General features: G+C 37.4%; 1 protein-coding gene across 1 annotated transcript in view; it reads right to left on the bottom strand.

Moving 5' to 3' along the window:
• The window catches only part of LOC139125730 (aldehyde dehydrogenase 1A1-like), a 30,166-nt gene that overhangs the window by 8,042 nt on the left and 7,641 nt on the right, over window positions 1–14,483 (bottom strand). Inside the window, exons 2-9 of the mRNA XM_070691829.1 lie at window positions 13,862–13,966; window positions 12,405–12,545; window positions 8,230–8,356; window positions 7,210–7,400; window positions 6,346–6,459; window positions 4,190–4,295; window positions 3,053–3,240; window positions 719–883 (exon numbers count right to left, since the gene is read on the bottom strand). Of these exons, the coding sequence (XP_070547930.1) occupies window positions 719–883; window positions 3,053–3,240; window positions 4,190–4,295; window positions 6,346–6,459; window positions 7,210–7,400; window positions 8,230–8,356; window positions 12,405–12,545; window positions 13,862–13,966 (1,137 nt within the window). The remainder of the gene's footprint in view (window positions 1–718; window positions 884–3,052; window positions 3,241–4,189; window positions 4,296–6,345; window positions 6,460–7,209; window positions 7,401–8,229; window positions 8,357–12,404; window positions 12,546–13,861; window positions 13,967–14,483) is intronic.

The following is a 14,483-nucleotide window of genomic DNA, read 5'->3' as shown; positions in this document are numbered from 1 at the left end:
CAAGAAAGATGAACAATTTCCACGAAACTACAGAACATTTTTTGCGAGGGAAATGATATTTTGGAAAATGAGAGCAAAACACATTAAAAGCAAAATGTTCGGTATCGACAACTAAATAGAAGTGGTTGATAATTTCTTGTTAAACAAACCCTGATTCATTTTTCAAATATCGTGTAAAAATCAAGTTGATTAGGCCAAGAAAAACAAAAATTTGTTTCTCATCCTAGACATATTTAAAAAATGATGCGGTGACGCGGTTTTTTACTCTCATTTTTTTTTCATTCTTCAATCAACAAAAACGCGGGAAAAACATGAAAACAACATAGGAATGCACGCAGAGATATAATGCACAGCCAGCGGTTTTATTGATTTTGTATAGCAACAGTTCTGCGGTTTGACTTTAAATGCAGCAATGCACAGTTTTGACAGCGTAATATAACAGTGAAGTATGTGTACAGTTCTGAGTGGAATGTTAGTGTAAACTATTTTGTTCACGGTTCTGTTTTATACAGCACTGTGTTATGCACTATCGTCGCGTATTTTTGTGTTTATTTTTATTTTATTTCTTCATGAGCAAAAAAGGTTAATGCTGTGGGTCTGAATTGAAGCGCGTGAGCATGAGAAACAAACTTTTATTTTTCTTGGCCTTAGTCAGTTTGCATTCTTAAATCCTTATATGTAGTTGGAAGGCTTTTCAAATTCTTCCATTGTTCCTTACCTCCTCTTGTGCGATTCTCATGTCATCTCTAACATCATAGAAGACAGTTGGCTGAACAAAATAACCGGTTTCACCATGACGAAAACCCCCACATCCAAGTTTTGCACCTTCTTTTTTTCCGCTCTCTATTAGCTCCATAACTTTGTCAAACTGCCTTTTGTTAATCTGTAGAAAGACAGTGTCCTCAAAATGTGACTGATTTCACTTTGCTTCTCAGGTATATGCACTGAGGCATGTTAACTCTCAGAATAAATCTGCACCAACATTGCGCCGGCGCATTTCAATCTACGCCGCAAGGCTGCGCTGCTAGATCATCAGATCGTCTCAATCGCTCCCGCCGATCAACTTGGCTTAATTTTGGGGAATTCGGAAACAAACGTACCAATTAATGAGCATTCAACTAGAGATTTTGCAAAACCTGGCTGTTATTAGTGTATCTTGCGACCACTTTTTCCTTTCAAACATAATGTCATATCTGCGTACGAGTAGCTTGGATTACGACGAGCTTGATTTTACATGACACGTCTTTGCAGCCGTTTTTCAAGGCAATTAACACGGCTCAAAACACGCATATCGCAGATTTAACCCATTAGGCCCATTTTGTAATGGTTAGCAGGAAAAACCGATACAACTTTTCAAACAAGCCCAGTTGCAAATAAAAATAGTAAGTAACCAATTTTTTGAGTGTCAATCTTTAAACCCTTGCCATTTTGGAATGAGAAAAGATAATGCCAAATAAAATAGTCGTTGTTTTCTTCATATACTCTTCTTTTAAGTGAAATATTAAATTTCAGAAAATAGAGTCAAGTTTTTGACTTAAATTAATGTTAAACATTAATACCAAAATTAAGGTTTTTTTTACCCCAATATAAACCCACTTCACCCTTCGAGTAAACTACCGCTACAATTCTCAACTTTACAAAAACAACTTTCCCATAGCCGTATAACTTTCTATAGGGGAGGTTAATGAGAAAGGACGTCATTTTTTTGAAGAGCGCCGCCATCGGCTCATGCGGACAGGTTTTTGCTTGACTTGGAATCACGTCCGATTCTGAATCAACAACTGGCTGAAAACATTTTTCACATGCGCAAATCGCAAGACAGAAAGACAGTAAAAACCCGGTGAAATTCTGTCATTTCGTTCGTAAATTACATATTTTTGAAAATCGCTCTCAAAAATTTGTGATTTTCTGAAGTTTTCTGGGCATTTCTTCTGTCCTTTTTAGAGGACATGGAGAAATTGAATGAGATTTTCCATGTTGAAACCGCTAATTTTCCCAGATACCTAAATACATCACCTAACATTTCCACCAACAACCAAGTCGGGAACGCGACTATAAATGAGGGAACGGGATTTTATGCATAGCCTATTTTCCGTCTTTTGACACATAGGATTGGCTTATTTGACCTAGAAAATGGAGGAGGTGAGCGGTGACAGACCCTCTGAGGAGAAGCATACCTCCATGCTGACACGTCAATGCCGTGTGTGTGGCACTCAAGACCTAAAAAACCTGCAAATATCAACTTATATGCCAATGAACTCACGAAGGTGTGCCGTGCCACCACAATGTTGATCACGCCCGTCCAGGCCTTACCGACACCACGACCCCCCCCCCCCATGGCAGTACGTAGGTACGCGTACGGCATATCGTCGGCATACCACCACAAAATTACCTCTGAAAACAGTTTCACGCTGCACAATTCGATGACCTTCTGCTGGGAAGTAGTTATCCGACTGCTGCAGTCTTTTTGTTGAGGTTTTCCGTTTGTTCTCTATTGCCTTTATCAATGGGACAACGCGAAATATTTGCCGTCGCTAGCCATTGTTTACGTTTATTGATTTTGAAATTCGCTGGATATTGCGGGGTCAAGTCACGTCGTAAGCCATGTGCGCATGAGCTCCAAATTTACCCAGCAGCCTCGGCGAAAAGTTATACGGCCATAGGGCTCTATGGGGAAAGTCTGTGCTTTAAAGTCTCTGCGTTTTGAAGATATATAATATGAGGGGGTTTTCATGTCATCTTTAATGAGAAATATTGCTTTGAAAAAAAAACTGTGTTGGCATCATGCAGCTCAACCTTAACTAAGAACTCTATATTTCTTCCGAAAGGATATTGTATAAAATGTACATGTGATTTAAATAATATTACACTCTCTTTCTGAAAATTCACGTGACATGATACTTTTTCTCTTTCTTTGCGGCAGGACACTTCTGAAAGTTGATAGTTAAGTAGCTCTGATCTGCTGTAAACTCAGCAAAATTAATATGCACAGGGATTTCTAAGGACATACGGTACTTGCTTTGGTCAAATGACAAGGATATAAACATCTCACCTGAGGACCCGATTCAGCATCGGTATTCACCAAAGGATTTCCTATTGATCTGGCTTTGGCTTTTTCTATACTGCGTTTCACAAATTCATCATAGATTTCCTCTTGAACAAATGTGCGAGAAGCAGCACAGCAAATCCTGCCCGTGTTGAAGAACAGCGCATCATGACCCATTAACACAGCCTCGTCCGCTGAGATAAAAAAAAACAAAAGTCAAGTGAAGTTTACTATTATGGACAGCCATAAACTCTCTCTTTGAAGAAAATAACATCTTAACACTTTCTTCGAGTACCTCAGTATAAAAGAAACGACGCACTTACTCAGTAAGGGTTACTAAAATTGTTTTGTAATGCAAGTGCCAAAAAGATGGTCTACGCACCGGTCCAGAGTTCGAGGCCAATTTGTTGCCACTAAGGGGGAAACCGTGGTGATGAACAAAATCAATCGTAACATAACCGCTTATAGGTCTTGAGTAAGTTTGGAAAACGTTTTACCATCACCTCAACCTTCAAAATCGTCGATTCATCTAAAAGACCAGTAGCTGTTCATCGGTAATTTCTGAAGAATGCTATTTTTCATTCTATGCCAAAAATAGTTACTTGTTCTACTCCCCAAAGCATGTTGAGATACATAGTATTTAGCTTGTCTATTCAGTCTACACATGTATATACTTTTTAATATTCATCCTCCGACAGGCGAACCCAGTTACAGGATGAGGTACCCACAATTTACTCACAACCCAATGGAGCAATGGGGGAGTAGAGAGCCTTGCTCAGGGGTACTACACCGTGCTAGAGTCTCGAACTCAGCGTCCTCTGATAGTTAGTCTTTTATTCTGGACCTACCGGGTCTCGAACCGTGTCTCGAACTGCATTGCTATTGTTGATAGGTTAAATCTTGCTCGGACTCTAATTCAAATGTGAAGATAGCATTGTATTGTCCAGTTATTGAGCTATGCTGGCAAGCTAGGCAGTAGGTGTTTCAACATGTGTCTTGCGATTGGCATAAAATACCAAAATTTATAGTGAAAAAACGTAGTAAAAGGTAGAGCTACAGGCCCCTTTAGCCAGTACTTAAGAGTATAATAATTTACATCAACGTAAGAACAAGATCTAGGAGATAGAAATAAGTCATACGTACGGTCTCTGGTGTCCGCAAATATGATAATTGGAGATTTGCCGCCTTGTTGTAATGCCACACGTTTGAGATTACTCATTGCAGAAGCGATCTTCACTTTCTTGCCAACCTAATCAGTTGATGGAGTTTTTAGAGGCTTAAGTAACGGCAGTAAGATAATCAAAATGAAGAACCTACAGTGAAGAGCTCATAATAATACTGAAAAAGAAATAGCTTATAGAAGGAGTATAAAATTTCAATAAAACCTTGTCTAAGGTCAAGACCTTGTCTACATCAAATGATCATTTCCGAGGTATAGCCACCAGTGTGTTCGGTGTTGAAATTGGTTTCAAGAAGGGTATGCCCTTACGCTGCATTCACAAACACTTCTGAATGGGGGCAAGATAATCCTCTAAAATTTCCTCGATTTTTGCCAAATGTCCAACAAACAAACTGAAAACGTATTCAAATGCCGGCCTTCCGGCTTGAAATCTTTTGAAATCTCCCCTTAAAAAGAGAATAGGCCTGATTGGGGAATGAACGATTTTTCGGTCGGAAGGAAAGCGTTGTTTTGACATATTTTCTGTTACAGGAAACAAGTAAAACACTCAGAAAAACAACGATCACATGAACAAGGCGTGGGAACAGGATGACTTCCCTCACACATCAGGACAACCGAACATAATTAACATAATTGTAAAAAAGAACAGTAACTGTGGACATTAACTTTGGACAACTTTTCAGTATGTTTTGTTCTGTTTATTATCTGGTGTTTCTAATTCTACCCCTCACAGCATGCTAGAATAAAACAATATTCTGTTTTGCAAAATACTCTGAATATGTATAAAGACGGTAAACATTATAATCGATTACAAATGAATTCCAGTCTGGTCTTGAGTTCAATTTTAAATAATAACAATGCTGGCTCTACACATATGGCATATTGATGAGCTAAAAACTGAACTTTTCATCACGCTTTGGGGAGTAGAACAAGAAACTGCAGTAGATGCACAGAACAAAACCACAAAAACTTAACCAAAAGTTACAGTAATAGAGTAATGTCACTCTTGGGTTATGTCAATGGCCCATTCTCACCCATAAATCTGAGTTGTTACTGAAAGGCCAGTCAGAGTGTGTAAAGTATTCCATTTGTGTCCTATTAAAAGTGACCGAGTGTGACTACCGACCTTCCAATGCGGAAAGGGATCTCACAAAGTGTACAGTATGAATAGTAGCACTTTCACTCAAGAGATTCTACGAAAAGGATTCTTGACGACAATATTTGACGGTATTATAGTGGCATACATTTTCGTCCTGCTAGTTTTAAATAATAACTAAATACCTCAGTAATGACTTAGGGAATACAGACAAATTAAGGACAACCTAACTGATGTGAATTGCACCTCAACGCAAATTATGTTCTTTCCCAATTAGCTGTATCTTTTTTGCATTTTGCTTACCAAAAGTCACCATCCTATCTTCTGAGAGATGTGATGTTCCATTATTTAGCAGACTTTGATAATACAAATATTTCAATCAATAGTGGTGGATTTCCTCTATAAAATAAGGGCGCTTATGGGATTTTTGTCGCGCTTATTGTTGACGTGCAACTCTAAAATTTTTCGATCGTTAAAATCTACGTTGTGCGTTTGTCGCAAATTTTTACATTTTTACATAAGTTCCATTTTATTTCAAAACATCTGATCTACAAAAAACCCCAAAAGTTACATCTAATTGGGCCTTAATATAATTGAGACGCATATTAGGCAGCTAGCTGAGTTGTGGCCACGGGCACACTACGGCCTTCCATTGAATGAACGAGTCTCCGAGAAAAAAACACCGACTTATATCTGCATAGTGATTCTTGTTGAACATTGCAATTTACAATAGAAATAAATTGGACATAGTTGTTTACTTTTCCTTTTGTCCCACATAGGCATTATTGCACTCATAACAAAATAATATTTTTACGAAATATCCAATTCTTGGCTAATATTCAAGCAACCATCTTAATTGAAAGGATGACTAGTTGGGAAACGAAAACAGCATTGAAAAATTACTTGAACATTATTTGTTCTGAGGTTGTTTGCACCAGATGAATCATATACTACGTCTCTATTGATACCACAGAATGGGTTCCACATTGTTTACCGTGATCGAGAAATATGATGAAGAGATACCTCAATAGTTCCAGTGAAGAACAGTTTATCCACATCCATGTGTTCTGCAATGGCGGCACCAGCTGTCGAGCCATATCCTGGTAAAACGTTGACAACACCAGGAGGGAATCCAGCCTTGTGACAGAAACCACAGAAGAAACTGATGAATTAGTCAGCAAATGCTCTGTTTTGTATGTGTGCAGTGACTATGTTTCACAAGAAAATGACATCGTTGGTTTATTTGTCCTACGGCTTGAGAAAAAAAGAAACTAAGAAGTGTAATTAATCTTCATGTCATCTCCAAAGCAGCATACGTAAAATGATCTTCTACAGATTACGAATTTCATCATGCCAGAGGAAACAATTTCATTCGATGTTTACAACCCTTTTCAGAATTAGAGCGCGAAGCCACTGCAGTGAACTGCAATAAAACTGCTCACACTAATTAGTTTCAGCTGTAGCCAGCTGGCAAAGTCGACAACATTGTATGTCCCATGCAGACAGTTTGTCTGGGGAAGTTGAAATAAAAAAGATTTGTACATGGACCAGTGCATGGTAATGTTACATTGTATCTTAATCTTGAACACGGGGTGCCAATCGTAAACTCTCATTTACAACTCGAGCTTCAGACAGAGCTAGTTTTGCCTTTGTACAAGCAGACATTTTGGTCTTTATCAAGTAGCCTTGTTCAACACCAAAGTGGCCATGGCTACAGCTGAAACTAATTAGTGTAAGCAGTTTTATTGCAGTTCACTGCAGTGGCTTTGCGCTCTAATTCTGAAAAGGGTTGTAATTGTCGCGTACGACAGGATTCTCTCAGCTTCAGCAAATCAAGTGGCTCTATTCAGGCAAAGTATATTATGATGAAATCTGAAAGTACAGTACCTCTAAAACTAAAGATGCAACATATAATGCAGTGAGTGGTGTTTCCTCTGATGGCTTCAATATGACTGTATTGCCACATGCTAAAGCTTGACTAATCTTCCAAAACGTAATTCCCAAGGGGTAGTTCCACGGTAAGAGCGCGCCACAAACACCAATTGGTTCAGTACGAGTGTAACTCAAATACGGACCATCTGTGAACAAGATTGAATTGTGCAACGTAAAATTTGCAAAGTATAAAATTTATTGATTCGTACATATATACCATAATCGTACATATTTACCATTAAATCATAAATGAATATATATATATATATATATATATATATATATATATATATATATATATATATATATATATATATATATATATATATACGATAATTAAATATGCGTAAATATGTGTGTGTTTACGATACAATTATATTATTACGAAAGGAACATCGCAGAGTCGTAATTTACAGCACAGAACAAGACATTGCAATGTGTAAATTTGCTATAAATACAACGAAGCTTTCCTATCTTTTTTCCCTAGATTTCCCTGCTCTGAATCAGGCGTAACTTTATGGTGCCTGACATTGTGAGCCAAGTCAGTTGACAATAGTGAAAATAGCTGGAATTTCATGTAAACATGAACGTCTGCGTCATTGAAAAGACGAGCTGTGGTAATTTGTGCTGTATACCGGGTACAGAAGATTAAACCGAGCGAGACTTGATAAGTTTATACCAACGTCTTGGCATTTCCTTCTATCTTACTAATGAACATCGGCCTAAGTCGATTAGGACAGGGCTTTCTTTATCTTGTATTTAGTGGCAAAACTGAAGATAAGTGGACACAGAGAATTTATGTTTGAAAATTAAGTGAGTTAGGGAGTCCACTCATTCATTACTCATTACTTGGAGCCCTAAGAAAATATGTTTTAGTTCGCAGCCACAGGTGTGTGGGCTAATCTATAGTCGTCCTACTCAGTCTAACATGTTTCCTATTGTACAACCACCACCACACACAAAATAGCATCTCACCGACAGGAATGGTTCGTCCATCGATTTTATCGGCAAATCCAGCAAAATAACGAAAAAGGTTGCTTCCGTCCTCTGCCTCTTCCAATGCATCACAATATCGCATGCCGTTGTCAAGGCTTTCAAGTGCCTAAAAAATAAGTCACAATTTTTTCAGTGTTACCGTTTAAAATGCAAAAGGAGAGGTTTAAGTATCCTAATGCTAGCACAGATACGGTTATAATACCAGACGTTATTACGTATTTTTATCCTTACTCAAGAGTACGCCATCTCGTGGCTACCAAAAATTATGTCTAAATATCTACAGCCTGTGTGTGTCTAATCGTCAGATGTTGTTATTGATGATTGAATACAGCCTGAACTATAATATATGTAGTCCGGACATCAGTGCCACAACAAACAAACAAGTTCATGAACAAATAAACGTAAACAAACAAACAAACAAACAAACAAATAAACAAACAAACAAACTAAGTAAGTAACACAATGACTTCAAACAAATGTGTATCACCGATTTGAACCAGGTCAAGATCTACACTGCACTGTAAGGGAGGTAGAGAAAACCATGACAATTATTTTTCTGTAAAGAGGAGTTGAATGCACACAATTAGCATCTAGTTAGAGCATGAAGCTAGAAACGGACCTAGCTCAACGTTTAAAGCTTGTGGTAGACTGGCCCAAGTTGCCTGGCTTTTCTAGGTAGCTGAGTAACCAACGCGTACACCCCCACGATCTAGGCAACAGCCTACCATAAGCGCGACGGTCTGCTGATGATTTGTCCTTCAATTTCCTATATGTTTTGATACTTATGTGCCTATATACTTGGAGCAAGTCTAAGCTTTTGGCAAGCTGTTAGAGAACACAAACTGACACCTGATCTGAAGCACTTCCTTGAACTGATATGACACTATCCAACTTGAACAGTTTGGCAGCGATTTGCTGCAGTTCTGTAACCCCCAATCCCGACGATTTCCCTCTATTCTCGCCGCGGAGCATCCGGGTTGTTGCGTCGCGATTAACGATTGAGTCATTTTTGCTTCGTACCACGACGAGAACAAATGATCGAAGTTCGGATTTTTCGACGGCTTTACTATACAATATATAGTTTCAGTGTACATGAACGTTTACTTCTACTCTATGTCACATACTTTCTGTATCGTTCGCTGTCTTGTAGCGTCTGATCTGAAGCCACCTCTACTGTAGAACCCACTGAGAAGGAACTTGTTATGACGTGTCAAACGGCACTTTGTAATAGTATACCAGCTCTTTATAACTTAGAACTTAATTACAGGCATGTTTAACATTAACATCTGACCAGTACATAGGGTTCATTACAAATGCTGAAGGCAGCCATTTTATCCATCCACGTATGCGTTTCGTGAAAGTGTCAAAATATTGAGCTGATCTTACATTTGTAGATAAACATCGAGAACAGTAGTATTAGTGGACCAGGTAAAATCCTAACAAGGCCAGTTTCTGTATGAGGAACAGTTGGAATGTTAAGTCAACAAAAAATCGTTATTGGATAATTTGGAAATCCAATCATCTCAATGATCGTGTTACCTATAATATCGATCTACTTCCTTTTTTGCCATAAAATCACACATTACCGTAATATTGCTCGTATTATCGCAAAATTCTGTTCTCCAGATAACTACCATTCTACGGTAAACACTGGTTTCGGCATCGCTGAGGAAATGATACTCTTACTTTTGCACGTAAAAAAGTATAATTGCCATTTAAAGTCAAAATGTGTTGCCATCCCTTATTGTCCGTCAAACATAACCTTTTTCGAAAACAAAACAAATGCGAGGTAATGTATTGTAAGCCGATGTTTTGAATCTCATAGGCATTTTCATCATGAATTTTATGATTTGTCTATCATTTTACAACCATGTTAAGCCGCTTATCAATCACACGGTCATCGGGGATCCGGATCCCTTGCCCGAAGAAACATCGCTTGGCTAGTGAAGGTTCTGAATCTTCTGATAAATCCGATTCAAGTGACTGTAGAGCTCCGGCGTGCCTAATGATTCTGATATACTTATCATTATCGTATACAAATTTACTGTTAACTCTTCTCTCAAAGTAAGTGTTATATAAAATGATCGAGTAACAAATATCACCCAGAAAAGTATTCCGTCCAAAAATATTTTTTTCGAACTTTGTCATTATACATTTCCGACTTAAAATAGCTTATTAAGAGCAGAGCGTCCGTGGATGAGGTTCCAGCAAAAAGTTTATGACGTGAGTAAATTACCTCCTATATTCTTATAAAGTTTTTATTTCCTTGTGCTTATATGATGGCGATCATAAAAATAACAACAACGATAAAATCGGCGTCTATACCTTCATTCAATGTCATTATGACTATACTTGTACATTTGCTTTTCAAGTTTAGCAAAGCGTACTTGGTCAAACTTACAGTATTCCCAAAACAATTTAGTTACATTTGTTCTCAACTTACCGATAAAACACACTAGAGTAGCGGCCTGGGTAACAAAGAGTTGACCAGTTTAAAATAAATCACTTCTACAGGAATTTCTCTGAATAGTTTAAAATTAACAGTAAAGTGTCACGATTATTATCACATACCAAAGTCAAAGCAAGTTTGTCGCCTTCGAGCAGAAAATACCGATATTTATACTCTGGTCGTTCTACGTCACGACAACCGCGTCTATATCATCGATTTTGGTCCACCGCAACATTTTTCTTCGATCTTCGATGTGCTCGTCAACGTAAACAAACAATATGGCGGCCCGTAGTCCTCCCGCGATAAAAATATTGTCAGACGTGAAAATTTGTAAAAGTCAGTCATAATACATCCACTTAGCAAATTCTGAGTCCTTATGTGTTAGTTTTGTTACCAATATGGGGAATCGTATCCGTACAGACCCCACCTCTGCCAGAATTTTCGAGGCACAGAGTACTTTCATGCGATAATATGCAGTTTCCACAGCAAGGGCGCACGCTAAGCCTCTTAAAGCTTGTCACATTAATTACAGTGGGTTCCGTAAGTGTAGCAACCAGAGTACTGTCCGGCGCTACGTTACACAGTGTTGGCGCTGTTGAGATTCAGTAGATTTTTGTTCTCGAAAAATGATAAGTTTGCTATCTTTGAAATCGTGTAGAACTTCGCAAAAGGCACGCGTTGTGCGAGGCCATCTGGGATTTGCTCCGAACACAAACTTAAGCGCCGTGTTCCTCGCCTAAGCAACCGACGACTAGATGATTGACAACTCGCCACGGCATATTAATTTTATTCTAAAAGTAGTTCAGAAGTTTAAAAGCCGAATTGTTGTTAAAAACCCTTTTATTTTGCAAAAAGTAATCAATTTTTGGCTTGTGCATGTGATTAGTATATTATTCCCTACTTCTTCGTTCGGATCGAAAAATACTCATGACGTGATGACCGTGACACCACTTGTCTTTGACGCGTGGTGACACGGTCATCACGTAACGAGTATTTTCCGTGCTGAAAAAAGAAAAATACTACGGAATAGTATTTAGATACCACACCAGATCAAGTTCATATTCTTTTCGTTCTCTGGCCTTTGGTTCTCATATACAACATTCATTCCTGATTTCAGGAGCTTAATCTTGGAATTATATTCCATTTACTATTTAGTACACAAGCCAATGCTTACGGGCTTTCAAAAAAGGTTAAATTTACCTGTACTCAAATTTCGACGGCTAAGGGTACTTTATATTCTGTTTGCTGTACTTTTTGATTTATGTGGATTTTTACTAGTCCTGCATCGATTGTTGTATTGGCTTGCATTATTTTAGTATTATTTTCGTCTACTTTAACTTGCGTACCTCAATGGAAATTAGGTTTTAACTATTTTGTGTAATAATCGGCAAGTTATTTTCATTTTTTTTAAATGTTGGTTTCATTGTTTTCTTTGTGTATATCCTCTGTTTTTGTTTTCATAAATAATTTGCCAAATAAATCAAATTAAACACAAAAAACAAGTATCGTACCACTACATCCAAATCTCCGAGTGATAAAAAATGCTGATATGACGATTCAATAAATAAATGTAAGAACCAAAGTTGGATGAGACTTAACATAACATATGTACGGCAAAAAAGAATACAAATTATACTAAGTAAATAAAAATGCTTAGCACCGATGTTTGAAAAGGTGTCGAGGAAAATGATTATTTATAACTTACAGCCAAGTATTCTTTTTCCCGTTCAATCAAATCTGCAAGTTTGTACAGAAGTTTTCCCCTTGCAGAAGGATCCATGTTTCTCCACGGCGAGCCAAGCTGAAATGCTTTTCTGGCAGCCCTCACTGCAATATCAACATCGGCCTAACACAGAATAAAATATATTACCGACGTCATTGTAGATGTACTCAAAGTCAATCGTCTAATCGCTAAATTACGATTTTAAACAAATAAAAATATATTATCGATGTCATTATGACATTTTGACAGTGATCATACTCAGCACTTGTCCGATCTTCCAGTTAAGCTAACACATAATACGTTATATTACTGATGGCATTATGAAAACAATATATGTACTCAGCGTGTATATCCAATGAATATCAAAGAGTAAACTTGCATTGAGTATTTTAATATTGCACAGTTAACAGCCGTACATCTCATGAACCAGAACGTATGAATCTGATGACATTTCAAGAAGACTGCTGTAACACAAACTGTGCAATGGTAATGAAATATTCGAAATATATCATCAAACTTATACAAATAATGCATTATTGTACGGCTGCTCATGCACAATTCTAAAAGAATAATTTACCAGCCACTGTTGCGATTTAAGTATTTCTTCTAAGTTAACATTTTACGTTGAAGTCACAGTTTGGCTTTACTTGAGGAAAAATAAATTATTCTAGGTGTTAATATTTTATGCCAAGACTTTCAACATGCAGATTTCATCAGACTTTGAACAAAACTGAATCAGGTCATCCCTGGGAAAATTTATACCCGAAATTTTGCGCGGGTGGTTTTGAGACAAATGATCGTTTTCATGAAAACCTTAACAAAGTGTATGCAAAAATTCAAAATTGCATTATGCAATCTCCTGAAAATTTTAACCCATCTTAATGAGGACATTACTCGAAAGGTTTATACTATATTAAATTTTACAGTTGTCACACAGTAGTTATATTAGAGATATCTAAAAACAGGAAATGACACGAAAAGTGGCATATGCAAGTTTAGTTATTTGAACACGCTGAATAAAGTTATCAGATTTTTATGCAAGTAGTTTTAGAGAAGTAGACTTTTGAAAATGTGGACAAAAACATGAGAAAAAAATCAATTTAACAAATGTGAAGATAACTCATCCAATTGACAACTGTGACACCAGAGAGTATTAGAAAAGACTTGTTCATCAAAAAAGAGGAATAAACTCCAATTTAGCATTTCATTCTCATATCAGTATCTTAGTAAGGTCATTCTTAAAGACTTGTTGTCCGAGTATGAACATTTTTAGACCAGGGGAACCGCTCTTAGTGTAAATTGACGGACGACGGACGGACAATAGGAGCTGAATGCCCGACAAAATAGGCCCCGTGTCACTGACAGCGGAGCTATCAACTCGGAGGCAAGCTCATTATCCATGGTGGTTGAAGATTTTTTATGTAATAGTGCAAATGAACCTTATCCGCTTCTTGAACATCACAGATCTTCTCTCCAGTTGATGGGTTGATGGTTGGAAATGTTTTACCACTTGTTGAGTTAACAAACTCATTGTTGATGAGGAGCTGTAATAACATGCATGAAAAGAAATGAATATGTTTCATACAAACCATATTTCATACAAACTAATATTAATACATGTATTATGAGTAAGTACATTAAATTTTGTGTAAGCACAAACTTCTTGTTGACCGATGCCAGACACTAATAAGTAAGTTTGTGATATTTTCATGTGTAGAGGCGGAATGTTAACAACAATTTGATCAGATATTTCGTTTTTTAAAATATCCATTTTAAACTGAAAGGCATTCATAATACATTTACAATGAGAGACATAAGAAAAAGTGCAAATGAACTCAAAGGATATTAATGGCCACATATGACAAGGTATGTTGATTTTGTTCACACAAACTTCAGAAAATAGAAGAGTCCAAGCAGTTTAGTGCATGAACTTATCTTGTAGCCTCGACTTGCTGAATTCATGCTTATTTTGCAGTCGTAAACGCCAGTCTTTGATACACGTTTCAGAACATAAACCCCTTCATCGTTGAGTCAGTGATTGACTACAGCACTGGAGAGAGA

The sequence above is a fragment of the Ptychodera flava genome (genome assembly GCF_041260155.1).
Source record: "Ptychodera flava strain L36383 chromosome 3 unlocalized genomic scaffold, AS_Pfla_20210202 Scaffold_26__1_contigs__length_13983176_pilon, whole genome shotgun sequence".
NCBI classification, from domain to species: Eukaryota; Metazoa; Hemichordata; class Enteropneusta; family Ptychoderidae; genus Ptychodera; species Ptychodera flava.
This window is presented reverse-complemented; position numbering and strand designations above follow the sequence as displayed.